This window comes from Ursus americanus, chromosome 19 (assembly GCF_024610735.1).
Source record: "Ursus americanus isolate L20-20 chromosome 19, mUrsAme1.1.p, whole genome shotgun sequence".
Classification (NCBI taxonomy): domain Eukaryota; kingdom Metazoa; phylum Chordata; class Mammalia; order Carnivora; family Ursidae; genus Ursus; species Ursus americanus.
Genome location: NC_142145.1, coordinates 50444774 through 50469597, shown reverse-complemented (window position 1 = coordinate 50469597; position 24824 = coordinate 50444774). Strand labels below are relative to the sequence as shown.

The 24824-nt window shown below is 35.0% G+C and overlaps 1 protein-coding gene across 3 annotated transcripts in view; it reads right to left on the bottom strand.

The window, feature by feature from the left end:
• Positions 1-24824, bottom strand: part of SMCHD1 (structural maintenance of chromosomes flexible hinge domain containing 1) — a 157083-nt gene that overhangs the window by 24929 nt on the left and 107330 nt on the right. For all 3 annotated transcript variants that reach the window (XM_087869946.1, XM_045781946.2, XM_087869947.1), the window contains 8 exons: positions 22811-22937; positions 22527-22646; positions 21035-21120; positions 20326-20448; positions 15857-16047; positions 13846-13955; positions 13510-13580; positions 6485-6656 (listed from right to left, as the gene is read on the bottom strand). In XM_087869946.1, the coding sequence (XP_087726072.1) occupies positions 6485-6656; positions 13510-13580; positions 13846-13955; positions 15857-16047; positions 20326-20448; positions 21035-21120; positions 22527-22646; positions 22811-22937 (1000 nt within the window). The remainder of the gene's footprint in view (positions 1-6484; positions 6657-13509; positions 13581-13845; positions 13956-15856; positions 16048-20325; positions 20449-21034; positions 21121-22526; positions 22647-22810; positions 22938-24824) is intronic.

The following is a 24824-nucleotide window of genomic DNA, read 5'->3' as shown; positions in this document are numbered from 1 at the left end:
GATCCACCTGAGGAGAGGAGGCCAGAGGCAAGTTGTGAGTCAAGATTATGAATGGATTAAGAGTGGCTAGATGATAAGTCCATAGGAGCTCATTGTTACTGCTTTATTTCCATAATAGAATAAAACAAAATATCCTTGCCCTGAAAACTATAGCACTTAAATAATCCTAGTCACTACTTCTAAAAACACTAAGAATGGTTTTACTTAACAACAACAACAAAATAAATGGATAGTAATAACTGAGAGGTTAAGTAGGATGAATTAAGCATGGTATAATAATCCCTAAACTGGCCACATATAATAATACATATTTGGAATATATGGACATAATAAAAGTGTTAATGAGTTTGATGATGTCACAGTAATAAGATATATATTAACTAATTATTGGTTATTTTAAAAGGATTTTCCTTTCTTCAGTTGCTATTAACAACTCTTTCTTCTTTCATATCTTGGCTTCTACAATGCCCAGAGTTATTTTAATACTTTTTGTTAAGAAGTAATTCTACCATAAGATTTCTATAAAAAACTTGGAATAATATAGAAAGGGAATATTGGGGGAAAAAAATCACCTTACTTTCTTTTTGTTTTTCATTCCACAAAGCTTGCAGGTTTAAATTTTAGCATATATGATATCTGCATTTATATGTTCTAACCACTTTCAACATTGTATAACAGGCATTTCCCAGATTCTAAATTCAATTAAAGCATTTAACACTTCTGATGTTTAGCCTGAAAAACAGTGCTATTTACAATATTCATCTGAGTAAAAAAAAAAAGTCTTGTCTGTATGTCGCATGGTTTTTATATTTAAGCATGCTCCCCAGAAGATCAATTAAAGGTTCAAAGAACAGGAGTATTAAAAACAATTAGAACCTTTTTTTTTTTTTCTACTTCTATATAAGTTTTTTAAAGATATACTTTAGCACTGGTACAAAAAGATGTCTATTGCAACAAAATACCAACAGAGGAATAAGGAAATTATGGCACATTCTTCCATGAAATACTAATTAGAACCTTTTCTGATTATAAAAATTGACACACACTGTTGAGTTAGATCTGGAAAAATACATAGAAAAGGATAATGGAGAAGGAAATTACCTTAATTATGTAATCCAAAAATAAAACAATTCTCTTTCTACTCTTTCATTTCGCCGTGTAAATGAACACATATATTGTTCTAAACTTGGGAAAGTTCTCTGACCTTTTTGAGCCTCAACATCCTCATCTATCAAATGAGGAGAGCAGCAGTAAATGAAATCATTCCAGTGACAAGTTTAACAAAGTATCCAATACATAAGTAAGCCTTCAACTATGAACTATTATTCCCCTGACAATTGCTTATTTATATCCTCTATTTTTCTATAATCTTTGCTTTTTTTCCTTGATTTTTAAAGGTTGTTTTAATAGTAGGGCTATAACACCTATGTCTACCATATGCTGCAATTTTCTCCTAGTTTGTCATTTGCCTTTTTATTTTCTTCACAGTGCTTTAAAATTTTATGCAAACTTAAAAAAATTAACTATAAAATATTTTCTTTGCTCACTTTAGTAGTTCTATATCAAAAAACTCTTCTAATTTCAGACAGGGTCATCAAGGAAGTTCTTTCTGAAGTAGAACACTAGAGTACAGACTGGAAAGAAAGAAGTCAGCTATGGACGTTATGTGGGGCAAAATAAAACTCATTTCTATTTAACTGTGGTAAGAACTTCCTGAACACAGCTGAAGAGTGGTAATATTAGTTTTCTTTTTCTCTACTATTTTATTTCATTAGATGATCTGGGTATTCTCCATATTTATATTATGCAACAATTTATATTTAAAATTTACTTAAAAAACTCAAAGGATGAACTTTTTGAACACTTCCTCAGGTAATGGTCTATGTTAAGTTTTCTCCCTTATTTAAAGCAATTTTGTTTGCAATTTTCTATAATTTAGTCCATTTTATTTGGAGACGCTAAATGTATTTATAATATTATAGAAATCTGAATAGACCCTCTGAGCCTACATTCCTCTTGCATTTGTTCTTGCCCAAAGACCATCTCTAGGAATTATATATTCAGTACAAGGTTTTTCTTTTTTCTAATTCATTTGCTTGTACTATTTCTTTCTTTTTTTTTTTTTTAAAGATTTTATTTATTTATTCGACAGAGATAGAGACAGCCAGCGAGAGAGGGAACACAAGCAGGGGGAGTGGGAGAGGAAGAAGCAGGCTCATAGCGGAGAAGCCTGATGTGGGGCTCGATCCCATAACGCCGGGATCACGCCCTGAGCCGAAGGCAGACACTTAACCGCTGTGCCACCCAGGCGCCCCTGGTTGTACTATTTCTTGAAATGTATTTTTCCCTGCCATTTGACTTCAATTAGTTTATTTGCTTACTCATTTACAAATAAAAGCATTCAGCTTATAGATTTGATATTTTATCTCAGCTGTCTTCATGTCTCCTAAATGTAATACTTGATGGTCAATTAGTTTTTCTTTTTTTTTTTTTTTTTTTAAAGATTTTATTTATTTGACAGAGAGAGAGACAGCCAGCGAGAGAGGGAACACAAGCAGGGGGAGTGGGAGAGGAAGAAGCAGGCTCCCAGCAGAGGAGCCTGATGTGGGGCTTGATCCCAGAACGCTGGGATCACGCCCTGAGCCGAAGGCAGACGCTTAACGACTGAGCCACACAGGCGCCCCATAAAGTTTTACTTTTTTTGACAAAATACCTTTTTTTTTTTTAAAAAAAATATGTCCGCTATGGGGTAGTTACTTTGGGAGGAAAGGAATAGTTATTTTTAAGAGTTCCATTACATTATGGTACAAAATGTACACAATGTGCTTTTTAAAATTTGGAGTCTCGTAGCTGAGTAGCAATTAAATCCTTTGAAATTATGACCAATTTTTGTGACATATTCTATAAATACCAAAGAAAGTACTGGTAATGCAACTTACTGGTGATAATTCCTTATGTTTTTGACTAATAACCTGTCATGGAAAAATGGTTCTTCAAAACAATGTTTCTATCTCTATTACTACAAGTTTAAAAATTTTGGTTTATTGCATCAAGTTTATTAAGTTTTGTACCTGTAGTGTGGAATACATCTTTTATCAAAATGAATTTACCTTTGCACTTTTTTAGCGCCTTTGCCTTGAGGTTAGCTTTGGCATTAACACTTGTTACTGGTGATTTCTTCTATTTAATGTTTACATGACATTTTTGTTAATTCTTTATTTCACTTTGTATTTTGGTTAGGAGATTCCTTGTAAAGAACATAAAGGAGTGTCACAGACACAGCCTTTATGTAAGAGATTCCTGTTTTATAGTTTACTGATCATGTGGCAGTATGCATGTCATTTAAATTCCTATAGTTTCTCTTGTCACTCACTTCATCTAACTTTTCTATGCTTCCTGACATATATTAAGCACCCAACAAATGACAAATGACAAAATTTTTATATGTACTGGGACTAGATTTTTTAAAACTAAGTGTCTTTGCTTTCTAGTGGTAAAATTTCATGTATTTATGTGTTATTCAAGATCTTATTTTTAATCACCTTATTTTATAACATGTACATACTCATTTTTTCATCTTACGCTCTGATTTTATTTGCTTGTATCTCATATCAAATACTGCAATGCAAAACACTGTGTAGAAACAATTACTTAGAAGACACTCCGCTTTTAATTGTGCCAGTAGTAGACAATTTTTGTGGCAACAGTCTAGTTCAAATTTGCTTTTTCTCTGCAAACAATCCCGCGATATACAAGAAAGTTTCTCAAAGCTCTCTTCTATCTGATCTTTACTATGGCCAACTGATTACTATGGGCAGCTGATTAAGGAGGGAATTTCGCTCTCTTAGGAACTGTAGAGTCTGAGCACATTAAAAAATGCAAACCGACTAGGTGCAAGACACTCAAGGTTGCTGAATGTCACAGAGTCATCCCTGATTTTGTCTTGGCTGTTTACAATCTTTGAATCTGCAATTTCTTCCAGTTTCCTGCCAGTACATTCCTGTTTTGTTTGACGTGGTCAGGTCTGGTTGCTATTGCTTACAACCAAAAGTATTTTATACATATCAATAATCTTGAATGATCTCATTTGATTTTTTAAATCATTAAATATTTGAGGTTTTTTAAAAAAATTATTTGAGAGAGAGAGAGAATGTGCACGTGCTGGGGGAGATTCAGAGGGAAAGAATCCCAAGCAGACCCCCTACTGAGTGCAGAGCCCAACTTAGGGGCTCAACCTCAGGACCCTAAGATCATGGTCTGAGCAGGTATCAAGAGTTGGATGCTCAACCAACTGAGCCATCCAGGAGCCCCTAATATTTGAGTTCTAATGAGTTCTCATTAGTCTATGTGTATAGTGTATTTTTGAAGATATTTACCAAGAAGGATACATAACTGTTGTATTTTTGAAATCCTTGCATTATTTCTTAACTTTACATATTTGATAACCCAACAAGGGCACAAAAATCTTTAATTGTTTTATTCCCAAAGATCTACAGATAATGCTTCACACTGTTATACTAACATTCAGATGCCCAGGGAAACTGCAAATTGTCAGTATGACAGCTGTGTATTTTTAAAGTTTCACAGATAATTCTTTTTGGCTTGGGAACCATGGAGATAACCTGTAGTGCTAGACTAATATGGGTTGGGGCTTTTTATGCAATTCACTAGCCCTGAGTGAATTGTTTTTTCTGATTTTTTATAATCAGTTTCTTTAGATGCTCACTTATTGTTTACAGAGAATATTTTTGCATGCATTCACTGCCATCATAAGCAGAAGTATGAGCCTTTATATTGTATACAATTTTGATTTTCTGTATATTATGATGTTTTAACATCTTAAAACCTTCTGGCTGGGTAAAGACTGCCCCTTATGGGGCTAGCCAGTTAGACAGCATGCTAACTAACCAATCCAGAGCCAAACCTCTTCTATCTGGCTTGTACACCCCAAAAAGCAGTATTCCTTTGCCTTAATCATCATTCTTTGCCTACAGACCATACCTATAGTCCAAAGCCCACTGAAATTATTCAAACTAGTCAATCCTGAGCTATTTGCCCTGTCATGCCCTTCCTATTGAAACCTCAATAAAAGCTGTGGCCCAAGCACTCTGCTTGCTCTTATCTTCTGCCTCCTCACCACATTTGTGTTTTTTCTATGTGGCCCTCAGTGGTGTGGTATGCCTCCTGTCTCTAAGACCTGTGAGCATACTACACTTTGTTTTTCTGAGCCTCTCTCCTGGGTCTCCTCTTACAGCTGCACCTGATTGAACACATAAAAGAACACACAAAAGAACATCTTAAAAGAACACAAAACAATCTTCTTCCCACCATCTTTCCCAACTATTACTTTAAATATTGGTAGTAGCCGAAGTAATAATCCCAAGGTGAACACAATCCAAGTTCCTTAACAGCAGAATAAAGAAATAAACTACAGTGTATTTATATGACGGAAAATTATCCTGTCATGAAAACAAACAACTACATACACAGTGTTGCATGAACAAAGTCAGATAACACAAAAAAGTATGCACTGCATGATTCCATTTACATAAGGTATGAAAACAGAGATGCTGTTTTAAGTCAAGGAAGCTGTTATCCTTTCAAGAGGGGATTGGGTGGGGACTGGAAGAGCGCGTGAGAGACTTTCTGCGGGGTTAATCACGTTCTATTCCTTAATACAGGGACAGTGCTCATTTTGTGAAAATCTACCAAGCTGTGCGTTTACAAAGAGTACACTTTTCTGTATGTATATTATACTTTAATAAAAGTTAAGAAAATATGGTATACAGATACAAGAGAATATTATTCAGCCTAAAAAGAAAAGAAATTCTGACATATGCGATGACACGGACGCACCTGGGAGCCATTATGCTCAGTGAAATAACCCAGTCACAAAAGGACAAATACTGTATGATTCTACTTTTAAGAGGTGCTTAGAGTAGTTAAAAAATTTTTTAAAGTTAACAATGACAAAAGACTACTTCCTTGCTACAAAAGTAGACACCCAAGCATTTAGAACTATAAAAAAGTAAGAGCAGACTCTAAGTTATAGCCTATAAAGTATATGCACTTCAGAGCACAGATATAGAGGCCATTAAATTGGCTGCTTAGAAACAAGGGCACAGGCCTGCAGAAGGGAAAATGGGGGAGGGAGGTCACATGTCATGCACTCTAAAAAAAGCTCTTAGTTGTAATCTAGATAGTTACCAATTTTAATATAAAAAGAAGTATGATGATGTGATGAAATACTAATCTATTCAATAAGGACAGTATTTTATTTCAAGATAAGAATGAAAAAGAAGGAAAACCTACCTTCTATATAATTAAAAACTACCTGATATAAGAAAGTTGAAAGTACTGGACAAAAACATTGTATTCCTATTTTTACTGGTTAATTTTTCATGTTAGAGTATCAATACACAAGCCCCAGACAAAGGATTGAAATCAAATGAGAAATTGTTATTTAATTAGTTATTCAACCTACCTATTTGTTCCCCTAAGACCAGGCACTGTTTTGGTATTGGAGCTCCAAATACCATTCCCCGAAGTTTATCCATTGGAGGAGCTTTATTCTGAAGGCCCCCAAACTTTCCGTTACTTCGAATGCGATCTCCATCTCTGGTGAGCAGTGTAGGACAGTGTGTAATTTTAACAACCTATTGTAAGCAAATGAATATTAATTAGTGAGCCTATAAAATGTATCTCAGTTGTTCTAAGAAAGGGGAAATCACTTAAGGGTTCTGAGATTAGAAATGACACGATCATGCTAGTATTTTCACAAAACAAGCTAGTGAAATATAAGATGAATTGGGGTAAAAACCAAGAGGCAGCGAGATGAATTAGATTACTTCTGAAGTGTCAGCCTAAACTGGATGCAATGGAAACAGTCAAACTGATGGCTTAATGATAAGAGGAAGGAAGAGAGAAGCCAGAGAACTCTGTGCTCTGAAAACCACGGCAGTTATCAAGGCAGCATCATTATTTCAGTTCCCTTCTATTAGACACAAGTTTTCCAGATCACCAAAGGAGAGCAAAAAGAGAATATGAGACTGAAGAATACAGATGGAAAAGCACCGGGCCGAATCTTTAGAGGATACTAATATAATTCCAACTATGAGAAGAAAAAGAGCTAGTAATGCCAGAGTTGGGAGGACTAGAATTATGTAGTAAAGCCTAAGTCATGGAATGGGAAGTAGGAAAGGTTAGTGAAGAATTAGATGCTTCAGAGAAGTCAGAGAATAAAAGACAGACATTGGATTTAGTATTTCATGATCTTTAAGAATGCTCTTTCAAAAAAGGTCTAGGAAATAGACAAAAATAAAATGTAAAATGAGAGAGGTGGAATTCAAGAAAGATCTTTTCACTACTCAAATTGCTAACACACACCACACTGAATGTTGGGAGAGCGAGGGAGAAAGGTCTTCTTGTACTAATCTATTCTGGGACAGCACATTTCAAAGGAAATGTAGTAAGCATTAAAAAGCTTAATGTTTTGCATGACCCAGCAATTCACTTCTAAGAATTTATTCTGAAGAAAAAAAATCACAAATGTGAACAATGTGCACTAAAATATTGTTTTAATAAAAGATATGAAAGTTGCATGTCTCACCAAGTTACATAAATTAGGGTACATCTACACAGTGAAATAGAACACATACATTAAAAAATGATTAAAGAAGAACACAATTTAATAATATGTAAAAATACCTAATTCAATCTAATATTGGGGTTAGCTTCAGAATTACAAAGGAAAAATATCAAACGTGATTTTTAAAAAATGAAAAATAGTAAATGAAAAAAATGTAATATAAAATCATGACTAGTATTTATTCTTTAAATATAATTTCAGAGGTTTACAAATGTTTTCCCACTGAAGTGGATACTTTTTAAAAAATTTAAACGCAGGGGGTCCTGGCTGGCTCAGTCAGTAAAGCATGGGACTTCTGATTTTGTGGTTTTAAGTTTGAGACCCATGTTGGGGGTAGAGATTACTTAAAAAATAAAATCTTAAAAAGAAAATTTAAATGCAATAAGATGTCTATTCGAAGAATATCTGTGGTAAACTCTTTGGTGAAATCAATCTTTTTGTTTTACTATAATTTTGTTTTACTACAAACAATCACACTTTACTTTTTTAGCTTTGGTTTGGATTTATATGTTTTCTAGAAGTGAATATTAAAAATACAAAGTGGAGTCATGTACTATCCATTTATCAGGACTCAGGGGCAATGTTTTTAAGGATTTGATACCATCTTAAATAACATACACACTCAAATTTATTTATAGACTTGTCCATTCTCTTAACAGACTGACAATATGAGCTACACGCCTCCAGTAAAAGGAGAGTTGGCTCCCTTCTACAACAATTCTGCAAATACTACTATCATGGGCAGTTTCAATTCTCAAAGTATCCTTCAGTCTTATGGTTCTACCCCTCTAAGCACTCAATTAGGACAAAAAAGGTAATGACAGCTTTTGCAAATTCAGTGAGTGAGCAACAGTCCTACAGCTCTGAGAAATACCTATTCAAAACTGCTGTGGGGACTACCAGGGGGTGGCATAAACTGAGGAGTTGACAGGTTGAAGTAGCAGAAAGTATTTAGGAAGAGAAAACAGTAACAAACACTACCAAAAACAATGTTAAAAAGGCATGCCTAAAAGCCTCTTCTCAGAAAAGCTTTAGAACAGTACTTAACTGGTAGAATGACAAGACTTGATTCAAAATTTAGGAAGCAAAGCGATCAGTATTTGCTATACTAATTATGAGGAACAAACACTGTACCAGCTTTCGTCATGTATACTCTATTACATTCTTTTTTTTTTTTTTAAGATTTATTCACTTATTTTAGAGAGAGAGAGAGCGAGAGCGAGCGAGGGCATGGAGGGGCTGAGGGAGAGAATCCTCAAGCAAAACTCCATGCTCACTGTGGAGCCCAATGAGAGGCTCAATCCCATGACCCCTGAGATCATGATCTGAGCTGAAATCAAGAGCTGGCAACTGAGCCATCCAGGTGCCCCTACACTTCTTTTTTAAAGCTATGGATTGGTGTCTTTTCACCATTTCTAAAAAGTTTTCACCCATTAGGTAATTCAGATACTGCCTTATGATCTTTTTCTCCATCTATTCTGGCACTCTGATTAGACTTTTTAAAATTTTCTATTTGAGATTTTCTCATTCTGTCCTTCAAGACTCTCGATGTCCTTCTTCTCTTACTTCCCTTCTCTCTGGGCTGTAGTCTGGACAATTTTTCTAAACTATCTTCCAATTCATTAATTCTCTCTTAAGCTATTTAACCTTCCCAGCAAGCATCTTATTTTTTTATGTATATTTTCTAGTTTTAGAATCTCTATTTTTTCAAGTCAACTTGTTCTTTTCCCATTTTCAATACTTTTCTTGAATTATATTAAACATACTTAAAAAATATTTGCTCTTATGTTCAATATGGAAATTATTTTAGGTCTAAGATAAAGGTGAATTCTTCCAGAGATAATCGTGTTTCCTCCAATCAGGTATCTAAGGACACTACACCAGCCTAGGGCTATGTGAAACCAAATGTTTACCCTGAAATTTTTCATACCACCCAAGTAATATGAATGCAGGTTGCAAACAGACAAAGGCCAATTTATTGATATTGATGAATGCTCTAGGAAAAAATTCCCTTTTCCACCTAGTGCCAAGGTTCAAGAGAGGTAATTTTCTTGCAGTCTCCAGAGGCACTCAGGAGTTGAAATGGAAATGGCAGGTTTTTTTGTTCAAATTACACTAAAGTTAGCCCTTTGGGGGATCCAGTTTATTGGGAAAGGGATCTTTTATCAGATTCCCCACTCTGGTTAAAGCCCTAAGAAGGGCTCTATTTGTCTCCTACCCTCTGAGCCTCTCAAAGGAATGAAAACTGATGCTCAATTTCAATTAGTTTGACAAATGTTCTGTAAGCAAAACCTGGCTTTAGTGTTTTACTTATCTGAGTTCTACCATCACTTCGAAACCTTACCCTTTTGTCAGTTCAAACGTTAAGATACATATCCTAATGACATATAGCCAGAAATTGCCCTTTAATCTCTGCATGAATTTCCTTTGAGTTGTCTAGTCCATCTCTGTATAAACCTCAGTGCCTAGTACTGTGCCTGGTAGTGTGCTAGAGCCAGTGTTTACTGGGTCATGAGAGCCAACTCTCCTGAACACCTCATTCAATGGCCGCACATAGGCAGCTGGAAATCAACCGTGATAGGACGACTTACACCATGGGCAAAAGCTACAAATCAGGGTCCAATCACACCCCCACTCACTGGAGAGCCAGTTGTTCAACATGTAATAGCATCCACTGTGTCTCATACAGTCAAGTGTCCAAATATTGACTGAACTAAGTAAAATCTTCTAGTTATTATCCAATTTGTCAATTCTATTTTCACTAGTAAGTTTTTCATCTTCTTCCAATAGATTCCATGTTGTCATGACATTTAATGGGTATGGTTTCTACCCCATACTCAGGACATATAAATATGCTAATCACTACCAGAATATAGTAGCTTCTCCATCCACAACTGTTTTCTAGTATAGTATATTATAGCCATTATTAGGTTCCCATGGAAACACTCATGAAGATGCCAAATACTATTCCCCAATTAGTTGTATAATTTTCAATAATCTCACTAATTTAGCTCCCCTAAATCAGGGCACATTTATTTCTTCTTAACTGGGTCCAAAGAAAAACTTCTCTGACGGTTCTAGTTCTGCCATAAGTTGGTGTGATGTCGTACAGATCCATTATTTGTTTTGAGCTTAAAGTTTCTCATTTAGAAAGTGAGAGTATATTATCTCTAAGGTATCCATGATTCTACAATATACTATTTATAGATACTGGCTCATAGTTTAAACTGTCCTCTGTCTTCTCTTACATAACCACAAACATTCTTACTCATTTTCAGTTAGAGTAATTTGCAAGCCTATAATGTTTTTCATACATGTTTATCACCTGGTAATTCCAAGCTCCTAACACTATACTTATAAAATGTAATACTTCTTGTGTATTCGAGACCCCTGGATCTCAGATACAAAGAGAACTTTCCTTTACTGAAATTTTTCCGTATTCCAGGCTCTTTGCTTAATGCTTTATATGTATTAATTTTATTCAATCTCTAGAACAACCCTCTGAAAGACCCTCCTTCAGAGATTTCTTTTTTTTTATAAGTAATAGAGAAGTGATAACCCTTAGTATATCCAACAGTATACAACATATTTTTCCAGTTTGTTTAAAGTACATAAACTCATGTATTTTTAAGTTAAAATTTTTTTTCTGAGTATAGGTGACACACAATGTTATATTAGTTTCTGGCGTACAACATAGTGATTCCACATCTCTATAGGTTATGCTGTGCTCACCACCAGTGGAGCTACCATTTGTCACCATACATCGCTATCATAGTATAATTGACTATATTTCCTATGCTGTCTTTTATTCCCATGATTTATTCATTCCATAATGGAAGTCTGTATCTCCCATTCCTCTACACCCATTTTGCCTGTCCCCTCACCACCATAAGCTTATTTTCTTTTAAAAAGGCATCATCTTATACATAATTTTGCAACTTTTCAACAAAATATATTTTATATATACCTTCCTTGTTAGGACACAGAAATTTATTATATTCCTGTAACAGCAACATATACCTTACTGTATAAATTATTACTATAATGGAGTTGTCCAATCCTAAATGATGGACATTTAAGACTATTTCCAAAATTCCCCATTATAAATTCTTTTAATACTTGGATATTCTTATATATATCTTCACATACTTGTGGGAGTGTATCTGTAAGATAAATTATTTTAATACTTTGTGATGGTATAGAGGTGGCTTCAAATTCTTTGCTCCTTCTGCCATGGGGAAGAGAGAGTCCAGTCCCACCTCTCCACATACTGCTTGGATTTGAGCTGGCCAGATTTTGACCTACGAAATATACTTTCCACGGCTGGGACTTGAAAGACCTGCAGCTTCTGTCTTACCACTCGGAACACCCCTTCTTAAAACCCAGATGCCATTTGAAAAAGCCTAAGCAGTTACAAGTAGAGACTCACATGGAGAGATCCAGTGACCAGCTTGCAGCTCCAGCTGAGTGCCCAGCCAGCAGCCAGTATCAACTAGTCAGTATAAGTGGGAGATAAACAAAAGTGGGAACTGATTTCAAGGAAATTAATAAAACAAAAGTGGGAACTTCAAGAAAATTAATAATAAAGGAATTAGGAAATAAAAATAATTTTGAGGCGATTTTCATCTCCAGCCTGTGCAGTGACCAAAATGTTCTTGAAAAAGAAATAGAAAGCCTCAGCACTAAGATAAAACCCAGTGCCCTGCCAGTAAAAAGTATCCTAAGAGTCAAATGAAGTCAAGGATGTCTCTTTGTTAAGACCTCAGATTTAAGGTACTGCTTCCTAGATTCTCTTAGGTAGACAAGAGTTTCTAAAAATTCTTAATGACATTATACCACAGCACCTGGGGAGGGGATGTGTGTGAGAACAGTAACCCCAGTAGACAGTGCCAGCAGAGCCTCTGGCCAGACTCGGCTGAATTCCCATAAAGTAGCCAACGCCAACTGCCAGCTGTGTGAGGCACTTTGGAGCTCCCACAACCCCAAGTGTAACTAGCCAACACTGCAACTAGCTAACACTACTTGGAGACATCCACAGAAACGTGACAATTGATATGCTGTTATTGTTTAAAGCCATTAATTTTTGCAGTGTTTGCTAGGCAGCAATGGATAACTGAACCATTTATATCGCAAACTGCCCTTCAAAGGTGTTATGGGTCGAGCTTTGTCCCTCAAAATTCCTATGTTGAAGTCCTAACCCCTCAGTTCCACCAAATGTGACCTTAAAAATAGTGTCTTTACAGAAGTAATCAAGTTAAAATGAGGTCATAAAGTTAGGCCCTAATCTAACGAGTGGTATCTTTATAAGAAGGGGACATGCATAGGCATTGATGTGAACAGACACAGGGAGAAGATGACCATCCACAAACCAAGGAGAGAGGCCTATAATAAATCCTTGCCTCACAGCCCTCACAAAGAATCAACCCTGACCACACCTCCAATGTGGATTTCAAGCCTCCACTGTGAGGCAACTTCTATTGTTTAAGCTACTTAGTCTGTGGCACTTTGTCACAGCAGCCCTAACAACTAACAAATAAGGGTTACACCAAATTACATTTCCACAACATTATCTGAGAATACACTTTTTCCAACACCATCATCAACAGTAGAATACTGGCCTTGAGTTTTAGACAACTCCAAATCCCAAAAGTATGTCTCATTTGAATTTGTTTCTTGGCTCAAGCATTCACATATTGTGCCCAATTTTATACTGCTTAACAATTTGTAGGATTTAAATCAGTTTTGACAAGGTTAGTCATCTGAACATCATAATATTATTTCTATATAGGACCCGAATATGTTAAACTTTAAAAATACGCATTAAAATTAGAGCTACAAATTAAAAAAATTCAAATACATACCTCTTTTCTGTAATGATTGGCAGCATCCAAATTATCCAAAATAATGGTGTCTCCTAACAGCATACCAAATACTAAAAAATTCAATAAATTTTAAAAATTATGACTTCTTTCATCATATTAAAATATTAACACATTACAAAATTTTCTTAAAAAGAATGGTAACATTAGAATTTTATTTCAACACTTTCCTCTAACAAGAAAAAATAAGAGATTAAAATATTAATAAAACTATAACTTATAAAATAAATAAGAACATAAATTTCCATAGACAGCAATTTGTATATCTGGATCATAAGTGTAACATCTGTATTAGAAAGTCACCATAATTTCCTTTACCTGTTTCACAATGTTCTACATTATCTGGAAATGTTAACAAATCTCGGGCAAAGACTGGATCTCCAATGGGTTTAAAATACAATCTTCCATTTCGGTAATGAGGTAGAGGTCTGAATGAAATTTAAAAAATATATTAAAACAAATATATATTTTTAATTAAAAAACATAATATAAAATACACATGTATATATTGCTTATTATTGTGATCGTTTAAATCAATTCCCCATCCATAAATGACACTCCTAAATGATTAACTAGTATGCCCTTAGAAATAAGAATATTTACTATATAAGAATACCTACGTAGTTTTATTTGTTCTACTAAAATCAATATAAACTAACTGCTGTTGAGTTTGACAAGGGAAAAAAAGAAAAGCAGCCTCTAAAGCTGGCACTAAATGGGGATGCCAATAAAATGACTATCTCTTGTGGAGAGTGGCCCTGGCATGGACAGGGGAAGAGGCAAGGCCCACGGCAGACTTCCATGTGAGGGAGGTAGATCAGGTACTCTGGCTCCCTGTCCCGTCCCACAGAGTAGAGAATGACAACTGAAGCCCACAGGCGACAATGGGATTCAAGAGGTGGAGGCTGACTAGTGTGTCAGGACCCTTTCCCTTCCACGGAGCAGAGCTTTTCGCACATCTTGAAAGTAGGAGTGCTGGAGGGTAGGGGTGGCTCTAGGAGCTCGTTAACTCAATCTCAGTAAGAGCCACAGTACCAGGAACAGAGGATAACTATTTTCTAGTGCAAACCTTAGCTCTAAATACCAAATCCACACTTTCCCTAGATCAAAGATCTTTAACTTGGTCTTCACGGATTCTGCTGACAAAAGCATCTCCCCTAAAGGGAAAAGTTATTCACACAAAAAGTACTACCCTTAATGAACACAGGAATTATGATCTGACTGGATTTCCATTTTGTTTAAAATGGGTACTGACCAGTAGCAGACTGGGAGATTTTAGAAGCAGATAGATTTGAGTTTAAATTCTAGTTGTTTCCTCAAACTATTTTTAGAATACAAAATGAAATACATGTTATTTTAAGTAGACTCTTTAATATATTAGAGTTCCTATTCTCCTTAAGTCCCTGTTCCTACCCAACTGTAAAGCTTTGTTTAGAATCTGAGAAAATTATCAATTAATACTGTTCTACATTTTTTTTGTTACCATTTCCTTTCAGTCTTTTAAAGTCAAAAATCAGACTATACATAAAATATTTTTATTATTTTATTTTATTTGAAGATTTTATTTATTTGACAGAGAGAGACAGCCAGCGAGAGAGGTAACACAAGCAGGGGGAGTGGGAGAGGAAGAAGCAGGCTCCCAGCAGAGGAGCTTGATGTGGGGCTCGATCCCAGGACTCTGGGATCACACCCTGAGCCGAAGGCAGACGCTTAATGACTGAGCCACCCAGGCGTCCCAAAATATTTTTAAATTTAGATAAAAAATACCTAATTGGTTTGCATGGTTACTCCCTAAAAACATTTAAAAAAGTAAATGAGGAAGTAATTAGAGAAACCAATTTATATTAAAATAATAAAACATCCTAACTAGAGAGTCTCTTACATTTCAACTTCGCTACTGGCAGTTCTAATAGAGACCTTCTCTACCTAAATGATGAGTGCTTATCTTCACAGGACATAAACAGGACAAAACACATGCATTTATACTCTTAGTCCAAATAAAAGAGCTTCATATTTCATCAATGATCTTGACATCCTTCCTATTGTAAAAGCCAAAAATTTGCTTTGGGTTTGTATGTGCCTGTGTAATTTATATACAAATAACATTTATTTGGCAAATTAATCATGGCCAGCATATATGAGTAAATACACTGCAATACCCACCTTAATGAAGTATACACATTCGTAGTGAAGATAAAAATAATCTAGGTAATTTGAGTCACTGTTCAGTTTGTTTTAGCCACTTTCATAGAAACCATTTTAAAATTAAGCACTTTGTTAACAGAAAAGATATTTCAGAAAAAATCATTACTCCCACTTTTTTCCTAACCTTTTCCAATCTGGAAGAGTCTTCTTATAAATAGAATCCAGGGGCAACACCTGCTGACGACCCTGGGTTTCATCATAGATACGACGTGCAGCATCAGTGGTCAGGGTGACAACACAGTCCATGTCACTTGCCAGATGCCAAGAAATAACCATTGCAGCTCTATCATCTTCAATTTGTGCCAGGTGTGCAATCTATAAGCCATTTTAAAAAATCAAGTAAGAAACTTTTAAATATTTAAAAATTTGCTATTAAGTATTTTAAAAGCCTACATCTAGACAGCAAAAACTTTTCTGAAATACTCACATGAGTTAACAAAAAATTCTCAAGCTGTAAAAACTTATTGGCTTGAATATTAAATGTCTATTCTGCTATTAAATTTTGGAAAAACTGTTCTACAAATTAAACTCCTGTAAATCTTGGAAATGAGCAAGTAAAAATAGAATGTTATCAGCTAATTGATGATGCACATTTTTCACAATTGATAGCTCTACTATTGAGGTTATGTCTTAACTGATAAAGTAATCATAAAATACATTTAAATAATATACACATACAATAGATGGAAGATTCAATTAAAAATATAGTTATATATCAGATCTTTCTAAGTAGATATCTTACTCCAATATTACAGATATATATATTTTAAGATTTTTTATTTATTTATTTGACAGAGATAGAGAAAGTCAGCGAGAGAGGTACACAAGCAGGGGGAGTGGGAGAGGAAGAAGCAGGCTTCCAGTGGAGGAGCCTGATGTGGGGCTCGATCCCAGAATGCAGGGATCACATCCTGAGCCGAAGGCAGACGCTTAACGACTGAGCCACCCAGGCACCCCTGTAGTATTTCTTTCTGAAAACAAATCTAAACATCACAAATAAGAATCATTTCTTCTGCTTATAAGAACACACTGGAACTTAGGATAAGTAGTCACCCTTCTATTTACAAATACTTTACTTGCAAGCATTCTTCCTCAAAGTCTAACAAGATCGAAATTTTGAGGTTAATTTCAAAACCTCATTCACTACACCACTGGTATAGTCACATATATCCTTTATTCTTAACTGACCAGGCTGCAAAAGCCTGCCCTAGCAATGAAAATGTGTCGCTGCTGGAAACATCACAATGTCTACTCTTGTATTCCAATTCTCTAAATGTTAATGGAGTAAAGGTAAGGAGAGAGACAAGCAAAGAAACCAGCACATGTAAATGAAGATGAAAAAAATGTTCCAGCAAACAGAGGAAGGATTAGAGGCAAATCAAAGTGAGTGATCTCATTCTACGTGTAACCACAAGTACTAGGACCATGGTATCTCTTTTGTGGTTGTTCACAAGTACTCTAATCTTATAAACGGGGTAATTCTTTTTTTTTTTTTTTTGAAGATTTATTTATTTATTTTGAAAGAGAGAGAGAGAGAAAGAGTGCACACAGTGGGATGAGGGGGAGAGGGAGAGAGAGAATCCCAAGCAGACTTCCCACTGAGCCCGATATGGGCTCTACCTCACAACCCCCAGATCTTGACCTGAGCTGAAATCAAGAGTTGGACACTTAACCAACTGAGCCTACCCAGGCGGTCCATGGGTAACTTCTAAGTAAAGCTATGAGTGGAAGCTCTCATTAGGCTCCTCAACATTACACTTTCTCCTTAAACTTTCAGGTGATACAAAGTATATATACAGTAGTTTCTTTTCCGAAAGGAGACATGAACTCAATATTTTTACTCATGTACCATATACAATGTTCTGTTCATTCAAGCTTTTACCACTTTTTCAGCTTTTTTGAGCCTACCCTAGCCATTTTTCATGGATGTTATAAATTTTTCCTCAGGCATAGGAGATGAATGGCACTTAAAAGAAATACAGATGAATTTCAAGGTATTTGGAATCAAGGACGGCAAGACTAAAGCATCCAAGTTAACTGAGGTATTCACAATTATAAAAATAAACACATTATAAAGTCTAGGTGAAAATCTCCTCTTGTCCCTTACTACATTCCACAATTATTTATTCTAGTTTTAGAATAAATACCAGGAAAATTTTTTTTAATGAGGAATCAATGAAGATTAAGCATGATTTGAAGGGAGTGGAAAACTTTCTCCTGATGGTTAGGAGAAGGCTCGTACTCTGAGAGGACAGAGAAGAAACTACACAAAATGGGATTTCAAAGGTTTCCCCCAGATTTTTAAGATATGAGAAATATTAAAATGAAAGACTTTAAAATATATTTCTTCTGCTAAAATTTATTTTATGCTTTGGTAAAATCTTACCTATTGATTAAGAATTTTGTATCAAATAACCATTGAATGTGGAATGTTAGTACCTAAAAGCAGGCTAACTATAGATATCTATATGCTTAAATCGTAGGACTGCTTCTTCTATAAAGACTGCTTCTTTCTGTAAATTCTTTAAACTGCTTCTGAGGAATAACAATTTAAAAAATTATAAATCAGAACCTTGTTTTCCAATTTATAAATTTACATCTTAACTTTTCAATTTTCATATTTGGGTTTTATTTATTTTTAAAGATTTTATTTATTTGTTTGACACAGAGACAGCCAGTGAGAGAGACAGCCAGCGAGAGAGGGAACACAAGCAGGGAGAGGGGAAGAGGAAGAAGCAGGCTCCCAGCAAAGGAGCCCGATGTGGGGCTCGATCCCAGAACGCCGGGATCATGCCCTGAGCCAAAGGCAGATGCTTAACGACTGAGCCACCCAGGCGCCCCCATATTTGGGTTTTAAATAATAATGCAACATGGTTTCGATATTAAACTTGGCTACACACTTTTAGAGTAACCATTACTCTCTATTTTCACTGTGTAGTTGGCTTGTGATGTTAGGGAACCACTTACAAAGAAACTACAATGGACTCTGGAGTCAGGGAAACTTTGGTTTACATCTAAGTTCTGCTCCTTACTAACTATATATTGACAATTAAGTTCTCTGAATTTAAATATCCTCATGAAAAAACTATAAACACTATAAAAAGCTCATATAATGGGGCACCTGGGTAGCTCAGTCGTTAAGCGTCTGCCTTCGGCACGGGGCGTGATCCCAGGGTCCTGGGATCGAGCCCTGCATCAGGCTCCCTGCTCCGCTGGGAGCCTGCTTCTTCCTCTCCCACTCCCCCTGCTTGTGTTCCCTCTCTCGCTAGCTGTCTCTGCCAAATAAATAAATAAAATCTTAAAAAAAAACCCCAACAAACTCACACAGTGGTTGTAAAAGTAGTAATGTACGTAGGCATAAAGATTAGTGATTAACAATCAGACTGCCTGGGCTTGAGTCTGTGCTCTGCCATTTACCTGCTTGCTATGTAACCTTAAACAAGTTTTAAAAAAAATCTTTCTGCAACTCGGTTTCAGTTTCCTCAATTTTAAAACAGAGGTAAAAGCAGAAAGCGAGATGCATATTAAATGGAAAAGTTTAACAAGTAAAACACACATACATATAATACCACAAACCTTAATACCATCAAACACTGAAGGTGCTGGGGACACCTATAAGAAACACTTTCTAGGGCTCAGGTCATGATCCCAGGGTCCTGGGATAGAGCCCTGCATCAGACTCTTTGCTCAGCCGGGAGTCTGCTTCTCTCTCTCCCTCTGCCCCTCCCCTTGCTTGTGCTTACTTTTTCTCTCTCACTGTGTCAAGTAAATAAATAATATCTTAAAAAAAAAATAGAAACACCTTCTATAAAATAGAATGTTCAGGACTTAATAATCATAAGATAAATATGAAAATGCAATTCATCTGACAAAAGGAAAAACCAAAGAGGCAAAGAATTAAAGAAGAAAGAATGGCACTCTTTTGGCAGTAAATATGTATGAAGTTTTTTGTTTATTGTTGTTTTTTCTTAAGTTCTAGGAGCATCCCAGAATTCACTTTCTAACAATACTAAACTCAGAAAAATTCTGATGTTTTTCTTTTGTTGTTTCACTGAAGCTTGAGTCACATGGAAAGGTCTTGGCTACCTATAAAGTCATACGACATGAAAGCAACTATAAGTAGATAACAAGCTTTGGACTGAGACATGCTAATTTCTGCCATAGCCCTCAACAGTATATAAGTATTATGGAATTATGCATTTCAGTTTTATTTTTTATTTTTATTTTTTTAAATTTTATTTATTTATGTGACAGAGAGATAGCCAGCGAGAGAGGGAACACAGCAGGGGAGAGGGAGAGGAAGAAGCAGGCTCCCAGCGGAGGAGCCCGATGTGGGACTCGATCCCGGAACACCAGGATCACGCCCTGAGCTGAAGGCAGGCGCTTAACGACTGCGCCACCCAGGCGCCCCGCATTTCAGTTTTAAATTCTGCCAAATCCCTATTATGGTAACAAGAACAAGTAACTTATGGGAAAAATTGAAAAAGTACAAAGAAACTGACACTCTATTATTATAATGTTACTTTAAAAAACACATTTTAGACAAAACAACATAATAAAATGTACTGCCTCTTAAAAGGCTTAAACACAAACCTTTCCCAAAACATCTCCACTGCCTTTAGTATAGTTTGGAAGAGTACATGATCTTCTAGGTTTTTTCCTCAGTTCTTCCTGTTCTGATAACTTTCTTTTCAAAAGTGCTTCAATGTGTGGCATCTGTAATTTATAAAGAAAAATTAACTACAAGGCAATTATTCCTGTACTAGACAGCCATAATGATAGCAGAGAAAAATCAACAATTTAGACAACTCAAGAACAAAAAGTTATTAAATAGGCATTACTTTAAAAGAGTGTTGTTGTAGTAATACAAAATGTTCACCTCACTGACTTTATCTTAGGAAATACACAACCTACAATAGGACTTCTCTTTGCAACTGAGTTATACACATAAAAAAATAAGTTTAAAAAAATCAGTTGTCACTTTCTCTCATTTTCTTTGTCACCACATATACTGGCTATAAATTATGAAGCCCCTTCAGTGCAGTTCTCAAATTGGTGTATTATTAATTTCACTTATTGGGGTCATTACATTAGAAATACAAACTGTAATTTCTTTGAAAAAAGTATTCTATCATTTTGTTAGCCTCTTTTAATGTCTAGTAAGTGACCAGACTATAATCCACATGTCTTGGAACCCCCCAAAGCAAGAGTGCCCATAACACTGTAAATAAAAAATGAATGATAAAAAAATTAGACTAGAATTTAATTAAACAAATCTTTCACATATACATGGAAACTGCACCTGCTGTGTTGTAGGAATGTCAATATTATGTGTTTTTAGTTCATTTTGCAACTGAGCCTCTTTTAATTTTGCTTCTTCGACTTGGCCTAAAATTAAAAACAAAAACAAACAAACCTGCATCAATTTGTAATAATCCCCAAAATACAGTTTTTGAAAAATATTTTCAATCTCGTTTTTTTCCCTTGTAATGACTGATCTTAAAGTAAAAACGCTGAGTATTTTAGAAATTCAAAATGAAACCAGAAGTCTAAAATTAAGATTTGCATCTAATACACAAAAATGAGAAACAAAATTTGGTTTTTTTTTGTTTTTTTTTTTAAGATTTTATTTATTTATGTGACAGAGAGACAGCCAGCGAGAGAGGGAACACAGCAGGGGGAGTGGGAGAGGAAGAAGCAGGCTCCCAGCAGAGGAGCCCGATGTGGGACTCGATCCCAGTATGCCGGGATCACGCCCTGAGCCGAAGGCAGACGCCTTAACAACTGCACTACCCAGGCGCCCCCAAAATTTGGTTTTAAAGCTGGTTTTAAGGTTGGTTTTAAAAAACCAAAATGCGGTTATAAGGCAGAGTTAAGGAAGATATTATATATATGTTAATACTGCAAACTCCAAGTAATCTTAGATAAATTATTTAATCCTAATCCACATGACTATATATAACATACAGAATTGCATAAGGTTGCGACAAGAACCAAGTAAGACTTTATAAAAAGAATCTTTAGTGTTACTACTGATGTATTATCTCATCATCCTACTTAGCTCCCATTATCCTCTAAATATTGTTGCCCTTGGATATACAAAAGTGAGTACTCTGAGGCAGGCAGTACATTTGTCAGTTAATGGATCAAAATTTTACCTATGTAATTAACACAAAGACAAAAACCACAGCGAAAAAAATCTGACAAATGGAAAAAGATAAACAACAACTCAGCAAATGTCTTATTTTAGTGGTCTACAAAATTTATTACAAATTGCAGCAAACATTGTGCATTGACTTAAAAATAACTTACATATTTCTATACAGGATGTGCTGCCCTGTACACCTCCATAGTGTGACACACTGCAGAATCTTTAGTAAAATACACAGAGTTTCATGACTCAAACTAAAAATTAAACTACATGTCACTTCCCCAGTAATACTGTCTTTCAATATCTTCTGCCAGAACCTGGAGCTAGATATAAATATTACTATCATGTCAAAAGCCTTACATTTCCACAGATTGACTTCTAATTTAAAAAAAGCTCAAATTTTTATAAGTAAGCAGGATATAAATGTATTTAAAATGATGGACTACATCATCATAAGGAGATCAAATAACTAAGAATATAAGTAATCATTACTGCCTTACTTCCCTACATCGTTACTGCAGTGTTCTGCAGTTTATTTGTAGTCTAGGAAAGTAGACAATTTTTGTGTCTCATAGTCTCACCTTCTGCCTTACCATTCCCCAAAGCCTAATTTTTTATTACCTTTGAATACAAAATTACTTACACTTCATTTCATCAAGAAGCTGATTGCTGGCTTCAAATAAACTTCTATACATTGTAATATTCTTAGATAACTGGTCCTTTTCTTTTGTAAGTGCTGCCATTTGTTGCTGCTTCTTAACATCTAAGAAAAGACATTCAGATAATTCAAAACAATTCTAAAATTGTGACTTCTCCAAAACATGTCGTAACATGATTAAGTAACTAATAAGTACCATGTTAATGGAAAGTAAACTAAAAAAAATACCACAAACATAAGAAAAATCCTCTATTTTCCTAAAAACTTACCATTGTAAAACATAAATGGTAGGATATATGGTTCTAATGTTCTCGATAGAGCTGGTAGCTGAGGCTCAAATATAATAAAATATTCAGTACTATCCCTTCCAGGACTATTTTCTGCCAGCACTAGATTCTGTAAGAAGAAAAGAGCAGTTAGGAAAAACAAGATTCAAAATAGTATTTGTCAATGTATAAATGTTATGAATATCATTGTGTGTTTCCAAGTGGTAAATTTTAAAGGCAACAGGCACTGACTAATCCTTAAGATTCATTAACATTCATTAAAACAGCAGTACCACCCAAGATACAAAACCTTTTACCTTTTGGTATTGGTTTGAAAGTGAGCTTACCAATGAATAGATTATACAAAAATTATATGTAATAGACAATTACCAAAAAAAAGTATCTTTCTTTTGGAGAAGTATCAATGGCCACGTACTATCTTAACCTGCAAAGTCTTTTTGATGCCAACCTTTAAGAAGTTGAAGAAGTGTGAAACAGCTGATGGCATAAAAGTTATAAAAACAATCACAAAGACATGCCCAAAGCCCAATGCTGAGTTTAAGTTACAGCTGTTACCATGGAAGTGGACCCACTAGTCTCAGGTGACCAAACAAGAGGTCCTAAAAAGCCTGAAAGATTTTTTTTTAATTGTATTTTCTTCATTAATGCACATACAAAACACTTTTAATACAATTTAGCTTAAGACCATACCATATAATGAGTAAATAAGGCAAATATATTTATTTAAATCCTAAATTACCTTTTTTTACATTCTTTACAGGAAACAATAGATACTAGCTGTTTTATTTTTTAGACTAGTACAATTTACAGATAGAGAAGTAGAATTTTTAAAAACCTAAATCCATAAAACACTGTAGAACAATTCATGAAATGAAATTATGAATTACAGACAATTCTTTTCTTTCCAAGAAATACAGAATACGAGACCACCATTAAACCAAATTGCAATCGCACTTAGTTTCTGAGAGCTATTTTCAATGTATTTACATGAATATAAACACATAAAACACTGTTCATATTTTTAAAACATACACTTTATAATAATTCAGCAGTTTAATATGCTGATCAATGCAAGTGAATGTCTAGATACCAATCTGTAAAATTAATGCATAGGATAGGTATACAGTACTATATCCTTTCACTGCTTAAAACTGCTCACATTTTTAAACTACTATTTAGCAAAGAAAATATCTTCCAGTATTTCTCTGGGTGTTCTCTAGAATAATGAGAAATAGGACTCATAATAAACAGTTCATTTTAATAGGTAATATCAAATTTCCCTTCAAAAAGCCTGTCGATTTAGCTTCTCATCATTAGTGTATAAGAATATCTAGTTTCTCTGATGCTGGCCAACGCTTCATTATCAAGTTTTTTTCCCCCGAGTTTTTTAATCCCAAAATGGATTAAAAAGAACCAGTCATTATTGTTTAAATTAGCATTTCCCTGATTGGTACTGAGGTCATGCTTGTTTATTGGTCCTTTATACTTTCTCTTCCATTAACTGTCTGCTCATATTCTTTTTTATTTTTTTTTACTTTAAAAGTTACTTTATTTTTTTTACATTTATTTTTCTGTTAGATTATCTTTTTTCTTATTGATTTGCAGAAGTTTTTCAGAAGATTTATGTTAATGTACCTAACCCAATACTTGTGTGTGTACATACAAATATTTCTACACAATATATTGCTATTATTCTTTTACTTCTAAGATATGATTATAATAAAGTTTTAACTTTTTATGTAGTTAAATGTAAAATCTTCTCCTTTATGTCTTTTTTTTTTTTTTAAAGATTTTATTTATTTATTTGACAGAGAGAGACACAGCCAGCGAGAGAGGGAACACAAGCAGGGGCAGTGGGAGAGGAAGAAGAAGGCTCCCAGGGGAGGAGCGTGATGCAGGGCTCGATCCCAGGACTCCGGGATCACGCCCTGAGCCGAAGGCAGACGCTTAACGACTGAGCCACCCAGGCGCCCCGTTTCCTATAAAGTTTTATAGT